This window comes from Aristolochia californica, unplaced genomic scaffold (assembly GCF_029961685.1).
Source record: "Aristolochia californica isolate CCGP_79_NKW_82.1479 unplaced genomic scaffold, dmAriCali1.0.hap1 SCAF_14, whole genome shotgun sequence".
Taxonomy (NCBI): domain Eukaryota; kingdom Viridiplantae; phylum Streptophyta; class Magnoliopsida; order Piperales; family Aristolochiaceae; genus Aristolochia; species Aristolochia californica.
Window position 1 is genome coordinate 6342360 of NW_027181815.1, and position 20416 is coordinate 6362775.

The following is a 20416-nucleotide window of genomic DNA, read 5'->3' on the forward strand; positions in this document are numbered from 1 at the left end:
AAATGAATTTCTTCTTTTGTTAATTGTTGCATTATTTATGGAGGAAATTTATATAAAATCTAGTCAGAAGTCCTTCCTGAGATACAATGTTGGTGAGCAGCAAGTCTGTAGGAAGAGTAAGCAATAACGCAAACAACACATGATCAACCTTTGAGTATAAAAAGAAGGTAAAATGTGGTAAATCAGGCTTATGCAAAGAAACTTGCAAGGCCACAGGGAGGGCATGGATCAGAGGAAGAGAGAGGGATGGTGTCACCTCCCTATCAATACATTCCTGCAATGTAAAAAGAAAAGATGAGGCAGGCCGCCATCCCTACTCCCCTTTTTTGGCCGCCATTAGAAGTGCTCCTCCACTGTTGCAAAAGAGATGGGAAGGGAGGTGATATCGCCTATTCACCCACCCTTTTTATCGGACATACTGGACAATTAATTCCCTTACATTAGCCAATACCTGGTTGGCCCTGGTCAGCACTGCACCTTTTGATTGGAACGGATTCAACCCATCACTTCAGTTAGTACAGGTCAATTCTTTCAAACATGGGGCTCCGCCAAGTAACCTGCCACATCCACTTGCTTTCTAGTTTTTGTTTTTTTTTTTGCAATATTATTTACATAAAATTTTGATTTCTGGTGGCCTGTAATAGTAATCAGCTTCTGCTACACTCATGTACAAATCAACCATTGATTACAGTTCACTCTTTTCGATTAAAATTGCCGGTGGCTGTTTAAAAACTAGCCACGAGGAAGAGAATACACGGAATGAATGGGAATGTTACAAGTTGGAAAGGTAAATAATCATACAAGTCCTGCTTTGACATTGTTACAACTTGATTTCCCTGCGTTTTAACCAGAGGGCTTCAAATTACAGCCTCCCTTCGACTGCAAGTGCACTCTCTCGAGCTACAAAACTGTATGAACAACGTTACAATAGATTGTCTGCAAGCACAACAAAATCTGCATCTCACCCTCTCCTTCTGGATCAGGGGACGGAAGCTCAGGCAGGCTTCACAGGCAAGGGAATTGTCTCAGAACAATTCTCTCTCTTGGTGTCAGAACCTTCAAGGCAAGTAAAGTTTACAATTCCTCCAACTCATCTGGTACGTTTAGTTTTTCAATTGCAGACTGTCAAACACAGAGAGAAGAGTGAGATTTTCTAACATTCACTACGAATTCCTATCCTATGCTCCACTCTTACAGTTATAATGCTGTACGATTCAGTTTTTAATGAAAGAAAGTCATGTCACCTTAATGCTAGCAACATCTGCAGCAGATGGTTTCAAATCCAAAGCAAGTCCATAGTGAAACATGGCTTTGTCATACATGCCAAGCCGCTTGTATATTTTGCCCATCAGTGCCCAGACACTGCTTTCCCGCGGTACATACTCTTTCAACTGTTCTAGAACTTTTAAAGCTTCATCAAATTTCTCAAGACTAAGTAGTATGTTACCCTTCTGATACATGGGCAGTGGGTTCTTTTTGTCTGCCAATATGGCCTTCTCCATCATTCCCAATGCTTCTTCATTTCTCTGCCAGACGGCTAAAATATAAATAACAAATAAATGAAAATTTTAATATGTCAGAGACATATTTGAACTCAAAGGGAGCTCAAACCTTCAGAGAATGTAATGCCATCCCAAGATAACACATGAGGACAGAAGATCGTGGATTGATTTGGAAGGCCTTCCGAAAGTGGTGCTCAGCAAACTCATACTTCTCTTGCCGCAGGTAAACCATTCCAAGACCGTACCAGGCATTATAATGCCGAGGATCCACTCTAAGTGAACTCTGATAGCACTTTATTCCACTCTCAAAATCGTCTAAGGCCACATGTCTATTAAAACCAAAAAGATATCAGCCATCAGAGTATGGTCCAAACAACAAATAAAAACAGAAAATTCAGTAAAGAACTAGAGAAGTCTGGATCACGTACTCATGACCACAAAGTGTGTGAGCATAAGCAAATTTTGAGTCTAGATGGACAGAACGTTTAAAATTCTTAAGAGCAATCTCGTGATCCTTTTGTAAGCTATAGCAGTTCCCTATAGCACACCTGCAGACAGCAAAACCAAACACAAAAATATGGATCACATCATACTTCTTTTTTGAAGAATCATCTTTGTAAAAAGAGAAAAAGTTCCATGTTAATTTTCAGATATTCAATCTGAAATGAGTTTTGAGAGTTCGCATCACATTCTAATTGTCAGAAAGGCCAGGCTGAAATGCATTATGGTGAGTTGGCTCTGAATACAAAAAAAATCAAACAAAGTTCTAAGGGTTTACCAAGCCTGAGGAGATAAACGATCAGTTGATATTAGCTCTTGCGCCAGGTAACTTAGTTTCAACTCTTCTTTTAGATGCTGCATCATCAAAAGTTTCTTAATTAAATAAAAGCAAGTTGGGAAGGGATGCAAGCTTGTTGGAACAAAAAATTGCATTGTGCCAGTAACACTATGAAAATATTGAACCTTGTCCACTTGTAAATGCATTACAGAATAACACAGAATCTATCAATTGTCAATATAGATTGAACTTTAATGTTCCTTTAAGCAAATTCAAATCACAGAGATGAAGTTACATGTCACCATAGTAGAAATTAGGTCCAGGTCTTTCCAAAAATGACTAACTAAGGTTCAGAGGCATCTTGCCAAGTATAAGCACAAGATATTTCTTTTTTTGAGGGATAAGCACAAGATGTTTCTACTCTATCAATGTAGGACTAATCTAATACTAACAATTGAATAAACATAAAATGAAAAATTCATCTAGGGAGCCAAAGATCGAATGATGCCGTAAGGCAAGCTCAGGTAAAAAGAGCACAAGTTAAAAATTCTCTTAGTAGTAAGCTGTTGTTTATGCTTCTGTACCTTTACATGACTCTCAAGAGGAATAAGATTAACAAGTCTCAATACATTCCAAGAATGAAGCACATCCTATGCCCCATATCTAGAAATAATGATGAAATTATACAATTATAATGATGAGCCAAAGGAAAAAAAACTTACATAAAGAACAGTTGAATAGATATCCATCCCCTCCAATGTGTATGGAGATACACGCCGAGCCAAACTGAAGGCATTATCTGCTTCATAATAATCTACCAGCTCAAAATAAGCTTTGCCAACCTGCAATTATCTTTGCATAAGCCAAAGCTCCACCACAAGAAGTATATCCTCAGTTTAACTAACAGAGAAACACCAGCTGCATGTATTATCCAACATGAAGCAATTTAGGAAACTCTCTGTGTTACCAATTACAGTGATGCTAAAGATAAGTTGTAGAGCTCTCAATTAATAAAAGACCATTAATAAACTACGACTACAATTAAAAAGTCAACAAAACACGGAAACTTATAAGTGCTCCACGAAAGTAATCAGAAAAACAAGGAAATGTAAATGAGCAATTACAAAATACAGCCCTTTTATATACCATATTTCCAACAATGATCAACTTCCAAATACAACCAATGGAGCCTAATTGATTCTGTCAATATCAGGGAATAATCTTCTCACTCTTATGTAGTCAATGAAGCTTTTGTTTTAACACTAGCAGATGGGGTAGAGGTTGGACCTTACAATTCCTTCCAAAAGAAGTTACAGACCTTTCTCCTGGTTATAGGCTCAGATGGAGGGCTTGTTTTTGGACCAGGTGACCCAATGGGTAGGTCGGTTGGAAGATATATGGAGATTATTAGGTAGAAATATGTCTGGAAGGAGATAGGGAATACAAGGGACAGAATTAGGGTTTCAGAACATAGGGTTTGAATAATAAGTTAGGGAGGTAGGAGAGGGAAACAGAGACTATAGTTTGGTAATTAGGGAGTTGAGAATCTAATAGTATAGTTTTTGTAGGGTTTGAATGGTGGAAGGCTGAAAATTAAGCTTTTTAGGCCTAGGACTTGGGTTATGGACTCAATTCAGGGAGGGATTAGTTTTACGGTTTATAAGAGTTGAATGGAAGAGAAAGTTGGTATTCCAAGACTAGAGAATACTAAGAACACAATAGAAGACCAATGGAAGACTTTGAGCTAGGTTTAGATACAATAACTTGCATTAGGAGGTTGCCAATCTCCACAATTAAGCCGACTTACCTAAACCATGTCAAACTCGAATCTAGAGACTAGAATAGGATTCTTGGGGACTGACTAGAGTAGGCTAGGACTGATATAAACTCGAGAGAATATTATTCTTCATGATAACACTTTGTCACTTTAAGTGATTCACTAAGATAAACTAGTCACACTCAAATTACTCAAGACACTAACCAAAGACTATAACAATGGGACTCAAGACTAGGACTTGACACGGACACAAAACACTTACATAATCTCCTGAGGAACGGGATAAACTAGTTGAGATAGGTTTCTATTGAAGAGCAGGTATAGAAGAGACTTACATGACACAGTAAGAAGTCTCACAGAGCCATAATTAATATGGTGGTGTTACAGGAGTCCCACAAGAGGAGGTCTCACACAAGACTCTTTGTTAAAGGTGTTTCAGCTATGTTACTCTTCTATTTATGTTTTTTCTTTAGAGGGGCGTGGCGCAATTCGAACTCGCGACCTGACGCTCCTGATGTAAAGAGCTCCTGACGTAAAGAGAATACCACTAGACCAAACGGCCTTAGGTCTTCTATTTATGTTTAACTATTCAATTGTTCTAGGACTATCTTTTAGTGTTTAACTTTGGGTATAATTGGGATAAGGGTACTTTAATTGTAATTGGATTCTACTTGCTTCCTCTATTATAAATAGAGGCTCACTGCACTCAAATTATAACAAGTTAGTGAAGTATTTATCTTTTTCACAAACTCAACAGTTTTACTTAATGAAAAGCACTTGCCACACATGGATCTCACTAAAACTACTAATATCTAACTAATTATCACAACAACATTCAACAGGACTGAAGTAAATAAAGACGAAGGGATAGAAAACCAAATTGATTTACCTTTGCCAAAGGTAGAACCTCCTTGGGAAGATAGACACCTAGTCATTGAGGGCTAGTCGCCTAAGTTACCTTTATATTGTCAGTCAAGATGCCTTGGGTTGGCCAAAGACGATAAGTTAGCTGAAGCTAAAAGTAGCATTCATAAGAGACTGCTTAAAATGCTAGTGGAGCTCCTTATTTATAGATGGATGACTAGAGCAACTTCTACAAAATCTCCTAAGTGGGAGTAAGTATTGGACATCTCTTAGCTTTGGAAGGCAAGCAAATATTAGATGCTTCTGGACCTTGGCTGAGTTAATGCCCTGGAGAGTTCTCTCAAGCAATTCTGCCCTAGGCTGAGTTGACCTTTCCTAGATAGTTTTGCCCTTGCTTGGCTGGTGCCACCTTTTGGAGACTTCTCTTAGACTGTTTTACCCATGGGCGAGCTAGTTTTCTACCTTTTAGAGTCTTCTTTAACTCTTTTGCCACTGGAGATCTGGTTTCTGGGCCATGTTCTGACAGTTTTTCCTCTCGTTGGAGCCACTTGTTTACTCCTTGCTGGTCTTCAGCTCCACCTTTGACTCTCTTATTTAACATGAATAACTTCCTAAGAACTTCCATACGACTCAATCCTACTAGGCTCATGCAGGAAATTACATTTATTGTTCTTCTACTCATTTCTACTAGCCAACATGGCCTGTCATTACATACACTAATGGAGGTTCATCAAAGGAGAAGTCATCCACCTCACTCTCCTCTCTATGAAAGGAGAAGGGAAGAGGAAAGGCCCTTCCCTCCATCACGTAGCACAAAGAGGGGGGAAATAGGGGATGAGGTGTAGCCCTTCATCCTTTTCCCCTCTGCACAGCAGAAGAAGATAGGAAGGGAGGAGATCCTTTTATTACACCCTCCCTCCCCACCCAACAGAAGTGCAGAAAAGAAGAGAATCCATACCCCTGCCTCCTATTCCTTCCATTTTGATTCTTACATGCAGAAACAGAAAAAAAAAAAAGGAGGAGAGGGTGAGGCTTCACTCTCCCCTTCTTAAGGGCAGAATGGGGAGGAAAGGAGGCCCTGCCTCCCTTTTCAATATGATTTTATTCTACGATTTTTTGTCTGAATGTCCTATCCCTTAACCTGGTGAGAATTGATCCCAAGATTTCAAACGACAAACCCCCCCACACCCTGTCACCAATGAGGTGAAGACCCAACCCACATTATTCTCTGATTTAAAATTTTCAGGAGTATCACAGTTATTTTTCATGAGTTTTAATTCCCTTCCGGTACTCTAACAATGAGACAAGCACATCCACTGGATTTAACTATATGGCCTTATTTTGAAAACCATATAATAAAAAAACTACATGATAATATAGAAGTTTTATTTGGATTGTCGAATATAGTACATAACAAATAAAAATAAAACCTGCAGATAAACATTACCTGGGAAAGGACCCATCCTGTATTATATTGCTGATGTGAAAGCTTAAGAAACACTTCTAGTGCCTCCTGACTCATTTTGAAGCTTTATAAGTACACAGAATACTAAAAGAAACAAAAATCATAGGGATTCCTTTTAGAAACCATGGCCTAGAAAATAAATATGTGCCCACCTGGCATTTATACAGACAAGACAGCCTGTATCCTTCCCCAAGAGTTCTTAAGAGGTCCAATAAATCTACAACACCAGATAGGATTCTTGAACCAGTCATTGACGCACCCACACAAGTCTGCAGATTCATTTTTTCTCTTTCAGTAGGTCTATCGTCCCCTGCTGCTGATACAGAAGCAGATGAGGTAGCTGTGCTATCTAATCGAGATTCATCTAAAGCCTCTGGCAATCTCCCTACAACAAAACAAAAACAAAAACAAAAACAAAAAGGGGAGAAAGAGAGAAGAGATCAGGATTTGTCTGAAGTAAAGAGTTGTCATGTGTAAAATAATAGTCACAAAATGGGTTTAGACTTGAAGAGCTACTATGCCTATCACAACTGAGAAAAGGCTTCCTGACCTCAACAAGTCATTTTGGGAGAAACCAATCCAACTTTAACAATCCCAAAACACTAGTTGATGTGAAGCCCTTCACACAAACTAGAGCAATAATATTTCTTTTCTCAGACAGTGATAATAGGTCCTAGTTCAGGAATGAAACAGTTGGCTCATCACTATTGCCATAAGAGACTTTAGATTCATAATATACCAGTTTCTTCAATTGCCATATTGTATATTTTATTCAATCTAGTAAGCTTAAACAATAAAGGTTGAAGAAAGGGTGGGAGAGAAAACAAGGATGACAAAGCGCCAAGCTTGTGATAAATTGAGGTTCTTTGGAGAACCTATTCATCCTAGGGATGGTACCAAGGCAGGTTCAGACGTTCTTGTTCCAACTTGCTCGGCTTAAGGGTGGGCATGAGTTAGGTTCGGTTGGTATATGCGGAGACCCATCCCTACCCCACCCCACAAAACTACCTTGAAACCTATCCCTTTGAAAACCCATGACGGAGGTGGAAATCTAACTTCCTGCCTGTTCTCTATTCTCCAACCCTATCTGACCCCATCCCCATATCCCTGGTCCGTTCCCATGGTGCCCCATAATCCATTCAATCTTTAATGTAACCTTATAAATTTTGTAAAAAATTAAAGAAAAACATATAACAAAGTATAAAATATAAAATAGATAAAAAACAATAAAATCATAGATTTAAACAAAACATACATCAATTCTATGCACCATTAAAGTATTATTTACCCTAGTATCCTTGTTCAAGTGAAGAGTTTCTCTGATTTTAAAGAACATAGAAGTTTTAAAATGGTTTTCGCAGTTCAGGGTTAGGGAAACCCATCCCCACTCCAAATCCAGGAGAGGATTTTCCGTGCACCCTGTCCCTTCCCAAATTGGAACAGATCGGGTTGGGTCAGGTTCTCCATTTAACCCACTAGGGAAGGGGGGGTGGGGGGAAGGGCTGTTCTGCTAGAAAAACCCACAGTAGGATGGGGCTGGAACAGGTTCCATCAAACCCACCCTGCAGGGCAATAATATAACAGTTGTACCTTACAGAGTAATATGAAATTTTAAAAAGATGAAAGGGCAAGTAAACCAGTCAAATATGCATATTCCTCCTGTTCTAACATTTAAACGTAGATACCTATCATTAATTTTCTGCACCTCCTCTGGCAACTGGGAATTGGAAAACCGTAAAATCAAAAAATTCTATTGGAAAAAAGACTAATTGAGAAAAAAGTATTTAAGAACAAACAAAAAGGGATTTGGCAAGATCAAGCGGTGCACATAGTACAAATAGAACAAGGAAAAGAACAAGAAAATAACAGGTAAAGTCAAAAGGTTAAAATAGGAAAAGACAAAGAGGAAAAATAAAAAGAGGAACAAGACAAAATGACATTTGGCAAGAGTAAGTGGAACATGCAGTATAAATGAAAGGAAAGAAGACGAGGAAAAGAATGGGGGCGCTCCACATTCACACAGGAAGAAGAGAAGAAGAAAAAGGGAACAGCATTGAAACCCTCCCTGATACACCCAGCTGCAGTTCCTAATTTCTCTTGGTTATAATGCTCACAAGAAGAAATCTCCAAACACAGTGTGTAAACAGCTGACAAATACTGTTTCTTAATTGCTAATTAAATAATTTTTAGTTTCATATGATCTTAGAATTAGTGTGAGACTCTGTATCAGTTATATGAAATCATGACTGGCCTGTATGTAGTGGTCTACAAGTTGAGCAAATCTAACGGGAGGAATAAAACAATTACCTTTTCTCAAGTGTTTTCTCAATTTCTTAAAACTGTACTCCTTAGAAAAAATGCTCTAAAGAATGCACTTGCTTCGAACTACCAGCGATTGAAAATGCATATGGACAAAAATCTCATACCATGTAGAACAAGCATCTATTAATATTTCCAAAACATTATACCTAAAGTGAAAGAGAAGCATATGAAGAAACAAAATGATTTGTGAAGATAACATGCAGACAACAATACAGCCAAAGAAGTTTTGATTTTTATAGAACATTGCCCTAACAAAAGCACAAAAACCAAAGTGCAATGACAAAATTTTGAAACAGTTATGTATGAGAGCAGAGAATGAAAATAACCATCATCTAAACTTTCAGTAGCCCAAGTATGTCCTCTACGAACTGTAACAGAACGAAAAGTTGAAGTCATCTTAGATGAAGAAAGTCCTCCAAGAAATTTGGAAGAAGCATGATTGGTTCCACTTCCTCCTGCTTGTGCTGCATTTGATGCTGCTTCTCCAGCAAGTCTTGTACTTCGCCGAGGAGCGGAATCAGAAAATAACCTCCCAGAGACCTACCAAAATTTAAGCCAAGAATTTTCAGAAAACAAACATCTCAATAAGGTTTGCTTGTGTAAGTCATAACATACTGTAGATACATATCATGGGAAAGAAGTATTTCCACCTTTAACATTCAAAAGCAGAATGGTGAAACAACTCTTCAGGGGTAAAAAGCAAAAATAAAGAGGAGGAAACAAGCACACAGACAATTAATGAGTTCCAGATAATTAGAGGTTGAAATTGTAAGTAGTATGAGACTATCCACAAATCACAAAAGAGACATGAGCAAGCACCTGCGCATGAGCAGCTCGGGCAGAAGATGAGCGAAGACTCTGCACTCAAGTCCAACCAGCAGATAATAAGATAGGCACGAACCAAACAACTGAACTCAAGACGCGATGGAAACCAATAGAAATCATCAAGGGTGCTTGATCAAATATATTGACCGTGAAACAAAGACGATGCTAAAGACAACATTAATTGTCTAAACAACTGCTCCTTTCAGGTAGTGTCGAACATTTCATAGAACCAAAAACTTAGAATGAAGAGACCACATATCAGGAAGCTGATAAGGGCTCAAGAGCACTAAATCCTGAAAATAAGGAGAGTCCTATCACAGGGAACTAAATGCTGAATGCGTTTTCACAGCTAAAAGGCTGCACATAGATACAACAGAAAATCCTTAGGCCCAGAAACCACAAGTATAATGCACCATATCATGAGACAAATGAGACAATAACAAGACTTCCAAATTTTGCCAAACAGGTACTTTCCAGAGAAGTATCGCTGACATCTTTAAACCAAGTAGTTTGATCAGAGAACACAGCCATGAAAAGTTGATCAGAACCCTAAAATGCTTTAAATTGACAAGAAAACCTCCAGTTTTACAACCTAACCATGAACAACAAGATCTAACACAAAAGTGTACAATATGTCAATGCAAATGCATCAACGCAAGGCATCTTAGATCCAATTTTGACAAATAGGTTGTTCGAAGAGAATTGGACTTTCAGTAAACCACAAAATTTGAATTATTTTTTTTAATATGAGAGTTTAGTCAGAGATTAAATTGACTAATTTACATGCAGTTACGTCTTTAATAGGACTGGACTTTCGTGAGACAAGCAGTTCAATACAATAATCAATAAGTTTTTTTTGAATGGTCACACAATATTCAATACTTAACAGGTAAGATAAGCACTTTTTTTATAAATAAGTATAAGCACATTAATATAGTTCAGGTGGAGACCAGTTGGATGAAAGGAGGTTATTAACATAAAGATTGAATTTGGTTATGAACAACTGGCAACCTTCCGTAATTTTCCTTCATCCAAGAATTTTCTCCTCGGAGCCTGAATTACAGCATTTGCTGTTGACCGGGGAGAACCTTCACCACCCACTGTCCCAAGATTTGGCTGACCATTTCTGCATAGAGGTGGAGGAGCAATGCCCAATACCTGAAAAGATGTAAAAGTGAAAAATTAACATATATTAACAAATAAGGAATATAAGGGAATCAATCCGAAATATAAAATTCTATGTCTCATATAATTATTGGCTGCCACATTCTAAGCCACAAATTTGCTACAGTAAACCACATTATTCAGTTCCACTGATTACCCCCTCAAAGTGCAAACAAGCTGCTCAAACAAAATTTGGATCTGCTGCTCTGGCTGGAGTGGTCAAGCCACAGATGGAGAACAAGCACAATAGTGTGACCCTCATGTGATTCACATCAGACAGAGATACATGATTATGGACACGCCCCTCAGAGGTGTTCCAGCAAGAGCAGCAGAATCATGCTTGCTGAAAAATAATACAAGAACAATATGCACCCTGCTCTGCAAATTAGATTGCTTGCTCACAAAAAATTTGGATCTGCTGCTCTGGTTGGAGCAGTCAAGTCAGAGAGGGAGAACATGCACAATTGTGTGACCCTCTTGTGATTCACAACAGAAATACATAATTGCTGAAAAATAGGGAAAAAATTATAGGCACCCTGCTCTACAAATTAGATTGCTCAATTGCTTGCATTTGGCAGGGCCATTTGTCGAGAGTTATTCATTGACTGCCATTAAAGACTACCCTTGTTTTTCTTTTTCCTGCTGCATCTTGTCACTAGCTAACCACCCCTTGCTTTCTTGCTAGGGGAATGATGCCCTTCTCTGTTTCAATACTGGTTCCTCAAAAGCAATCTTTTTCTAAAAACTGAATAAATAAAAATAATTTTTAAAAAGAATATTTCCTCTCCAAATTAAATTTTCAACGAAGCCTATCAAACAATTATTCCCAAAAGGTTTCCACAGTACATAGCATATTGTTAGAATTATGGAAACTAATCATCTAAACTAAAAGTCACAATTCATTTAATCTAAGATGCTACACCAAGAATTATTAGCAACTCTAGTTTGGATTACCAATTGAACATTGTCAGCCAAATGTAATTTGATCTACAAACTAACAATGCTAGCCCTTTGTAAGCTGATTTGTTTCAATATCTTCTTCTTGTTTTGATATGTAACAAGCAGTGGGTTGTGGAAGAGCTTTAATAAATTTACCTGTACTGAAACTGGAGATGGGGTGTTACAAAGAGACACATTAGGAACAGAATTTGCCACTTGACTAGCAGGTCCCAGTCCCAACACTGCCCCAAGAGAATGGCCATGATAGACCTCTTTAACATTGTTCCCATGCAACTGCTTCAATTGTTTCAAACTGGCATCTTCTGGACCCAATTTCCTACTAAATGACACATTGGACTCCTCACCTTGAAAACTCAATCCAGAATTTGTGTGTAGATGTTGAATGCGAACAGCAGCTGCTTCGCCAAATATGGTATTTGCATCCTCTGCAGAGCCTGATGAATGAGCAAATCTATAAGCCTCAGTGCCATAAATGAATATAAGATGAGAGCCAATTATGTGATCAAATGAAAAAGAACTTTCCCAAGTTATGCTAGAAGTAAGTCTAAACACCAAAAATAAGATAATATAAACAGCTGAGCAAACATAAAGAAAGGCCAAGTGCCCTCCAAATTCTTAAGAGAATCACAAGTAAAATAATTATGAGAGTCATCATATTGACAAAGTTTCCGCTTCCAAATTAATTTTCTGCTTCAATTAAGAAGTTCCTATGATGTTTTACTCGATGAGATTTTATGGAAAAGAAGGGGGAAAACCTAAAATAAACAAAGAAACTGGCAGGTCAACTAAATTAAACCTTATTCTCACCTAGAATGCACAGTTCTTCGTATGCAGACCATAGAAAGGGGTCTATTGATAAAGCCTGCATAAAGTGATCCACAGCACTTTTCCTTCTATCGGTGTACCTAGAAGATACAAAATACTTCCAAAGCTTAAGCAGCATCTAACACAATAAAATACAGATATGAGTGATAAAGTACGAGTATTCAACAGATAGGGCAGAAAATAATAATTTGCCTCAATCAGATCCAATACAGGTATTAGTATGCTAGCAGGATGAAGTCACGGAGATATGCAGAAGGAAGTCTGCAGTGACCAACAGCAACTGCTGAAATCCATTCCGCTGATTGGCATTCCCCAAGGTGAACAGGCAGAAAATAATAATTTGCCTCAATCAGATCCAATAAAGGTATTAGTATGCTAGCAGGATGAAGTCACGCAGATATGCAGAATGAAGTCTGCAGTGACAGACAGCATTCAACTGCTGAAATCCATTCCGCTGATTGGCATTCCCCAAGGTGAACAGGTTTCAGCAATTCACTGATACCCCATTTCAGTAAATCCTGACTCATTACTATGCCCTGGCAGCCTCCTTTAACCTCACATGAAATATGTCAGATAAAGGGATGTGGATGACAAGTTGCTTGCAAGTTAGTATCAAAACCCAGACTAAATCATAGAGTATTATATTCATCCTTCATAAAAAAAAATAAAAAAAAATCATAGAGTATTATACAAACATTAGTGCAAGTCTTGGAGTCTGACTCATATAAAGGAGAGCAACTCTAGTCAAAATCCAGAAAACAGACTGGATATGTGTTATATACTGGATAGAAAAAGAAGAATACTCTACATGAGCTAAGTTTTTTTTTAATTTTATTTCAGTTTTAATACTGTTTTTATGATTAAGTTAGGAGCATATGAGTAACTTACAACCTTAAATTATCAACATATACATAGGATAGAGAACTTGAGTGTATCAATCACTCAACAACATTCTCTTCCCCTCTTTCTCTGAATTTCTCTCCTGAGCTCTCCTATCTTTCTCTCCTGAGCTCTCCCTCTTTCTTCTTTCTTTCTTTTTCCCTTCATGCTACTTTACTAATTCCTCAATAGTCTAATCATTCTCATGCACAAGCCTCCTCTTCTCAGTTTCTATTCTCTTTTAGCTCATGAAGCCTTAACTTGTAATAAAATCAACAACACCTAAGCAAAGGATAGATGGAACTACTTCAATAGAAATCCACCATGATCCTTAAAGAAAACCATAATCTAAATCATTAAATCATAACCTAAACTAAAAATAAACAATGGAAAGCACTGAAAGACCATCAGTGATTTTCATGAGGCCCCCTGGGTGGCTGAAATTGAACTTTGATGGTTGTATTGGATACCCAGGGCTTGTTGGGTTTGGTTTGATTTGATGGTTGTGTCAGGGACCAGGATGGTGCTACTGTGCTGCTATATTCTTGTCCAGCAGGACAATGTGACTCCTCAAATACCGAGGTTCAGGCCCTCCTCAATGGCCTGAGACTGTGTGCTCTATGATTCCCCAGTTCCCTCGTTACAGCCGCCCCTGGAGATTTACCTCACATTTTGATGACATAGCGGACCTATCTGAAGGCACAGACATTGTATAGTCACATGTCTTCCGTGAAGCCTACACATTATCTGCCCAGAAAAGCTAGCTAAAAATGGTGTTTCCCATGGCCATCTAGCTTTCAGGAGTTCACTCCTTCCATCAATTAGGGTTTTCTCCCCACCATACTTTGTTGTCTGACTAGTTTCAAAAGTAAAAGCTCTCACCATTTTTAAAACATAAAAAATAAAAAATTCTAGAGTGATCACCAACCTATATATAAGCCCAAGAAGATAATGGCCAGCTGCACCATTTGGAACCTGCATCAAGAACCAACGAATATGAACTAATGAAGGACATCTACAGGACACGAAATGTCAAATCGAGCTTTTATTCTTGAAAAGTATCCTAAAGATCATTTTATATTAAATCGTATTTTACTTATGAAGAAAACCATAAATTACCTCTATGTGCGGCTCATTGGTAGGGCATAATGCTGCTTCAGCTTCATAAAGAAGATCCATCTGAAAGCACGATAGTGCAAACAAGTAGCGAGATGGAGCCATTTGTGTTCCTTCATGTATGTAAAACAAAAAGAAGACGATATTGTGTAAGAAACACAATAAAAGAAAGACAAGTATGTCAAGTATAACATAACAAAAGGGATAATGATCAAAGTACACAATGATAGCAACAGAAATGAGAAATTTTTAGAAAGCTACCTTTCAAAAGATGATATGCACAGTAAGCTTGATTGTTCCGCAAGTAACAGCTTGCTAATAATTGCAAATTCAACTGCACAGATTGGAAAGAGTTATAACAACACTAAGATGGAAAGAAAAGATAAACATGCAAAAGATGGAATCTACCAAAGAGGAGGAAAGTTAAGAATAATGTAGTGGAGACCTAAAAAGTATTAATTTGCATAATTAAAAATACAAGGAGACAATGGAACTAAGCAAATAATATGAAGTAGAGTGCCAGCTGGCATTTGCATCAAGCACATAAGCCAAACAGTTTTATAGCTGTAAGAGAACATGATAAAGCTACAGTATGATGAATTCAGTATTTATGCAAATAGTGGTTAATTTTAAGGATAACTTGAACCAACAATACCTTCTTGTGAGATGATAAGTTACTTTCAACCAAAAAAGAAACACCAGCACCAACAACTATGGTTATTGTATCAAATTACATCATCCTTGTGTAGCTTGTTCTAGAGTATTGAATTAATGTTCAAGTTTCCAAGTGGTTTCTCTTTTGAGAGTTATTCATGTTACCCAACCACCTCAATAAATAAATAAGGAAGTATCTATTTTGCAGACATATATGCATACATATTTATTTATATGCTACTCAATTTATATACTAATCAGTAACATGTCTTTTCATTAGGCTTGTTTAGGCCAACGCAACAGTGAGAACTAAGAAGGGTATGGTGATATGCTTGATGGACCAATGACATGGAGTGCACTAATAGAGCAAGCATTGAAGAAGGATGACCGAAGTATGGAACTAACAAAAGATACAGAAAAACTACGGAGGAATCAGTAAATGTCTCCGTTAGATAAGATGGACGAATGAGAAGAGGAAGACCATAAATACCAACGATTGGAAGTGACCACAAAGAAGGATGATCTGATAATCGAATAAAAAGAGATAGAGCATAATGGAGAAAGGGGATTCAAATAGTCCACCCCTACAAAGTACAGACGGTTATAAATATGTGTATTGATGAAATCAGAAACATATGCTTGTTTCTCTTGGTGCTTCAAGTGCTTTACATTGCATAAACCCTTGGTCGCACATGAACAATCACTCAAGTGTGTTTACACATAAAGATCTAACCAATTCAAGACTTCCATCGAGGCATCTATCCATTCTTCAACCATTTACAGAATCATAACTGAATTTTGAACAACATTCATAAGAATGTACATGAATCGAGGACGACTTCCAAATTTGACCCTCACATTCTTAGCCCTTCCCACCAATATGCTGCCCATTGTTTGAGTTGGAAGGGTGATGGCACACTTGATTTTTAAACAGCAAATGTATTAATCTCATCTATATAATCCAATGAATACTAAAAAAAAAAAAAGGCTTTTTCAAAAAAATAATCCAATGAATACTGTGGAAGCATGTTCGTAAATATTAAACAGGTGTTTGAACTTCACAGTAGCCATGACGAATAAAAAGTTTCCCAGGACAAAAAAATCCATTATATAAAAAATAACGATATTCCAGTGTTTAGGATCTTTAGCTTGCTATATTACCTTTAACCAGCGATAACTCCCAGACCAATGTTTTACCACGAGGTAAATTGACAAGCTAAAACAGATATTATTTCCTCGAGGCACTTCCAGTGAAATTACACATAAAGTGTTCACCGGACAACTCGAAAACATTTACTAGGAAGATGCTTAGCTCCCAAAGGATTATAATGATTCTAATCCGAAATTCATGTTATCCAACGCCTTTGGACTGTGCTCCACTAAATGACTAACTAACTTCACAAAATGCCCAAGCAAGTAAATGATTCAAGAAGTGCAAGTGCAACATGAAAGCACATAAAACCTAACCTGCGAAAACGTCCACCGTCCCACCGCCCCTCCGGGGACGGTGGGACATCAAAGAGAACAAAGCAAGGAAAAAACCACAGTTTCAAGAAAATAATTTCAACCAGAGAAAAACGATAAAAACATAACAGACAACTTAAATATCTAAAATGCAATCTATAAACATAGAGAAGACCTCGGAAGGAAACTCAGCGCAGAGGCGTTCGCAAAGGAAAATGGCGTTGCGGTTCATAAAGAGGCGGAGACTGCTTTGGACGCAACTGATCAATAGGTTCTCCATTCTAGCAGTCCCGTCTTCTACGAGAGGAGACGACGAACCAGTAAAGAGTGAGGAGCGTTGCAGAGCTGTTCAGAGGGTGTGGGTTTCCGGGACTTTAGTTCGAAGACAGCGTGGCACGTGCCTCCGGTGCTGGTTCATTGCATCTTTTCGAGTTCAAATTGGCGACTCGTGTGAAATTGGAGGGCCCGTGTGGGATAAACCGTAAGGCACCACCGCACAGTTGTACGTGTATGTGTAATTGCAGAAGATGAGATGATCGCTGATCGACTCACCTGTCCCGGAGTCCCGACTAGTGTCGAGAGTCGTCACTTAACCGAGTTGTGAAATTGTTTCCTTTCCAAATTTCATATGCAGAAATTTACCATACCAAAAGGGCCACGACTACTCATACAAAGACAAAAACAACAGATGAAAAAACAGCTCCGTGACATCCCAAAGTACCTAGAAGCCCATATTCAAGGACATAGGAACTGCAGATTTGTCCTATGTCACAAAAGAGAAAGAGTCTTAGGTTAAGGAAAAAGCCTTAGGTTATGTTAATGCCCCTAAATTAAAATATTTAACTCAGAAATATAAATATATTTTTTTATCGTGGGAATTAATAAATCCTTATTTGATATCTTGGTAATTTTTATTAAGAAATTACTTGAAATTTTATTTTATTTTTTTCATACTTCTTGACATAATCATCAAATAAAGTCCGAATATGGCCTGAAGTCTAAGTCATATTCACACAACATTGAAAGAAAAATGTTCACTAAGAGTTAATTGTTACCTTTATAAATAATATATTATAAACCAGTATATATTTATAATATCGGTAGATATTTATACATAATAAATAAAATTTAAATATATGAATATATCACATATATAACTTAGTACAATATAACCAAAATATGCATATCAACTTATATTGTAATATTATATTAATCGATAAATTTAAAGATATAACATTAGATTACACAAACTAATTTAAATTGTATAGTATTTATAATTAAATTTATATTATAATGTTGTTTATAATAGAAATAACTTTTTGGCAAGAGCTTGTATGATGCAAGATTATACATTTGATAACAATAAGAAAAAAAACAAAAGATTAACAAACCTCCTAATATAACAGTAATGGAAGACTGAATTCAATGAATAAAGAAGAAGTAATCAACAATAAAATGCGATAAAAGAAATTATGACTACTATCCCCTATGCATTGTGAGAGAGAGAAAAAATAAATAAATAGAGGAAATGAAGACCCTTTACAAGTATTTGAGGCCTTGATATACTTGTGAACAATCTTCTCTCTTGTTTTGTCATCCTTCCCTGTATTTTCTCTAATGCCAGCTCAACCTCCCTTATTTTTTGTCTAGGTTCAATTTTTTAGGCATTATTCATGATTTGTTTATAAAATACAGAAGTTGAAAACAACTATTGTTTCTCTCAAAGGAAATTTACAATACCAAGGAGTTGGGTTATACATATGCAAACAAAGCCTATCCAAGTTAGAGAAAACTGACCTCAACTTCTGTAGTTAGACAATGCGAGACTCGTATTGAAGTCTTTGTTGGGTAGATGTTTGAAATAGTTCTTGTTTAGGTATGATGCTTTACAATTTTTAAGTTGTGGAGCCTAATTAATGCCTTATGCGGGTCGACCTTCGCGGTAAGGTTGTCGTGGGAGTTGGAAGGGGGACGAGGAATCCCCCTCTCGGGGGTGGGGGAGAAGAACCCCCGCCAGATCCATTATATATTGACTGTTGTTTCATTAAGGGTAGTTTGGAGATTTCACACTTGTAATCCGATTGCCCTAATTTTTCCTTTATATTTAGGGCGCCACTATTAGGGTTTCATCATCATTCGAAGGAGCATCTTGAGTTGTGTCCCTCGAGAGAGGTTAAATAAAAACGCTTGTAAGAGTGTACAATTTCTCTTGTAAACTATTTCATTTTTATAGTGGATTACTGCAGTAGTAGAAGACAGGACGTAGTCTCACCTTGAGGTGAACTTGTATAAGTCTTGTTTGTTCTCGTGCTTGTTTTTCCTTTATTTCGCTATTATTATTATTATTTTTTGTTAGTTTAGAATTGGTGTGTCTAATTCCTAACAACAATTAGAACAAAAAAGGTGGATCTTACATTGGGGTTGATCTAATGAGATGACAAATACTATCAAGAATTGCATATAGACGTTATTGGTTTCTTATTAGAAGGCTATCAAAACAAGGATTTGTGAAAGTTGCCCCATCATGCATTATTTTCCACACCCAACTCCTTTCTCCTAGTTGATGTCATGAGTAGGATAAGGGAGGGACCTTCATCCTCCTACCGGCAAGAGCACCTATTGCACCAGTAAAGTAAAGTGGGTGGGTAGTGTTGACCCAAGGTGGTGTATCAAAAGGGGGGTAAATTGAGTATAAAAAGTAAAAATTCATATGCTTGTAGTGCGACTAAGACTAATTACATAAGCAAAATTAAAACTACAAGCACAAAACCATAAAGAGATTGAGATTTTTTGTTCTCAATGTTTCCTTAGTGGTAATCACTAAAAAAAAACCTTTACTCAAGAAAATTTGACTATTTTACTCTACTAGCAAAATTATAAATAAATCCATCAATTATCTTTTAAGCCTATACCCAATTACACTTATCTCATCTCTCCTTAAAAAAAATAAAAATTTTGGAGTTGATGGAGAAACAATCCTGTCCTTATGAGATCCAAGATTCTGATCTTTAAGCACATGGACTATGTAGAGATTGATGAAACTTAGAATGTCAAGAACAAAAGCAAAAAAATTGAAAATTTTGGTAAATTTGGGTATTTTTCCATTCAAAGCGTAAAAGCAAAAGTTTAGGCACAAATATCTTCCTGCAAAGCTATGTATACCATTATATGCTCATTGAATACTTAAGAATGAGTTTGGGTCCTTATTTATACGTTTCGTGGAGAAACTATCCGTTTTATACTATTGTACAAAAAGTTGCAGAAAATGGTTGATTGATCACATATTTTCATTGATCGATCTATCAACCTCCAATGGCTATATTTTTTAGTTCCTATGCCTTTATGTTTGATTATGACATCAATCAACCATTTTGCAAATATTTACGAATTTAGTGATGGATTATACTTTATACTTGATCGACCATATTTATATTTTGGCTACCAACATTTGATATGACCAATCATGCTTTGTAATTCTTGCCTAAGTAGCATTTTGTATGATTGATCATTCTTTGTAAAGGATGCCTAGTTGGTTTTAGGATGATCAATCATACTATTAAGTGGATGATAGATTATGCATATTTGCAATGTATACAAATAAGCTCTAAGCATACTCGAAGCCAAATCCAAGTAATTTAATGATTTTAAAACATTTGCGTGAGATCTTTAAACAATTTTTTTAAAAAACGTCATACAAAAACATACTTTTGCCTAAGAATTGAAATTTGATTAGTTATCCTCTTACATAGTTAAAGTTCTTGACATTTTCTATACTACTTAAAGACTCTAGCTTTTAAGTCTTTATGCTCCCTTTTCATGTA

The 20416-nt window shown here is 37.0% G+C and overlaps 1 protein-coding gene across 1 annotated transcript; it reads right to left on the reverse strand.

The window, feature by feature from the left end:
• Positions 1 to 668: 668 nt before the first annotated feature.
• On the reverse strand, positions 669 to 16948 carry LOC137949937 (cell division cycle protein 27 homolog B-like). Its single transcript, XM_068796191.1, has 16 exons — positions 16771 to 16948; positions 14739 to 14811; positions 14481 to 14590; positions 14290 to 14336; positions 12465 to 12562; positions 11793 to 12091; positions 10545 to 10691; positions 9035 to 9248; positions 6539 to 6771; positions 6369 to 6434; positions 3003 to 3122; positions 2281 to 2357; positions 1931 to 2050; positions 1612 to 1831; positions 1245 to 1526; positions 669 to 1122 (listed from the first exon to the last, which is right to left on the reverse strand). The coding sequence occupies exons 1-16, from the start codon at positions 16873 to 16875 to the stop codon at positions 1075 to 1077; spliced, it is 2259 nt and encodes a 752-aa protein (XP_068652292.1). The 5' UTR covers positions 16876 to 16948; the 3' UTR covers positions 669 to 1074.
• Between the last annotated feature and the right edge of the window lie 3468 nt (positions 16949 to 20416).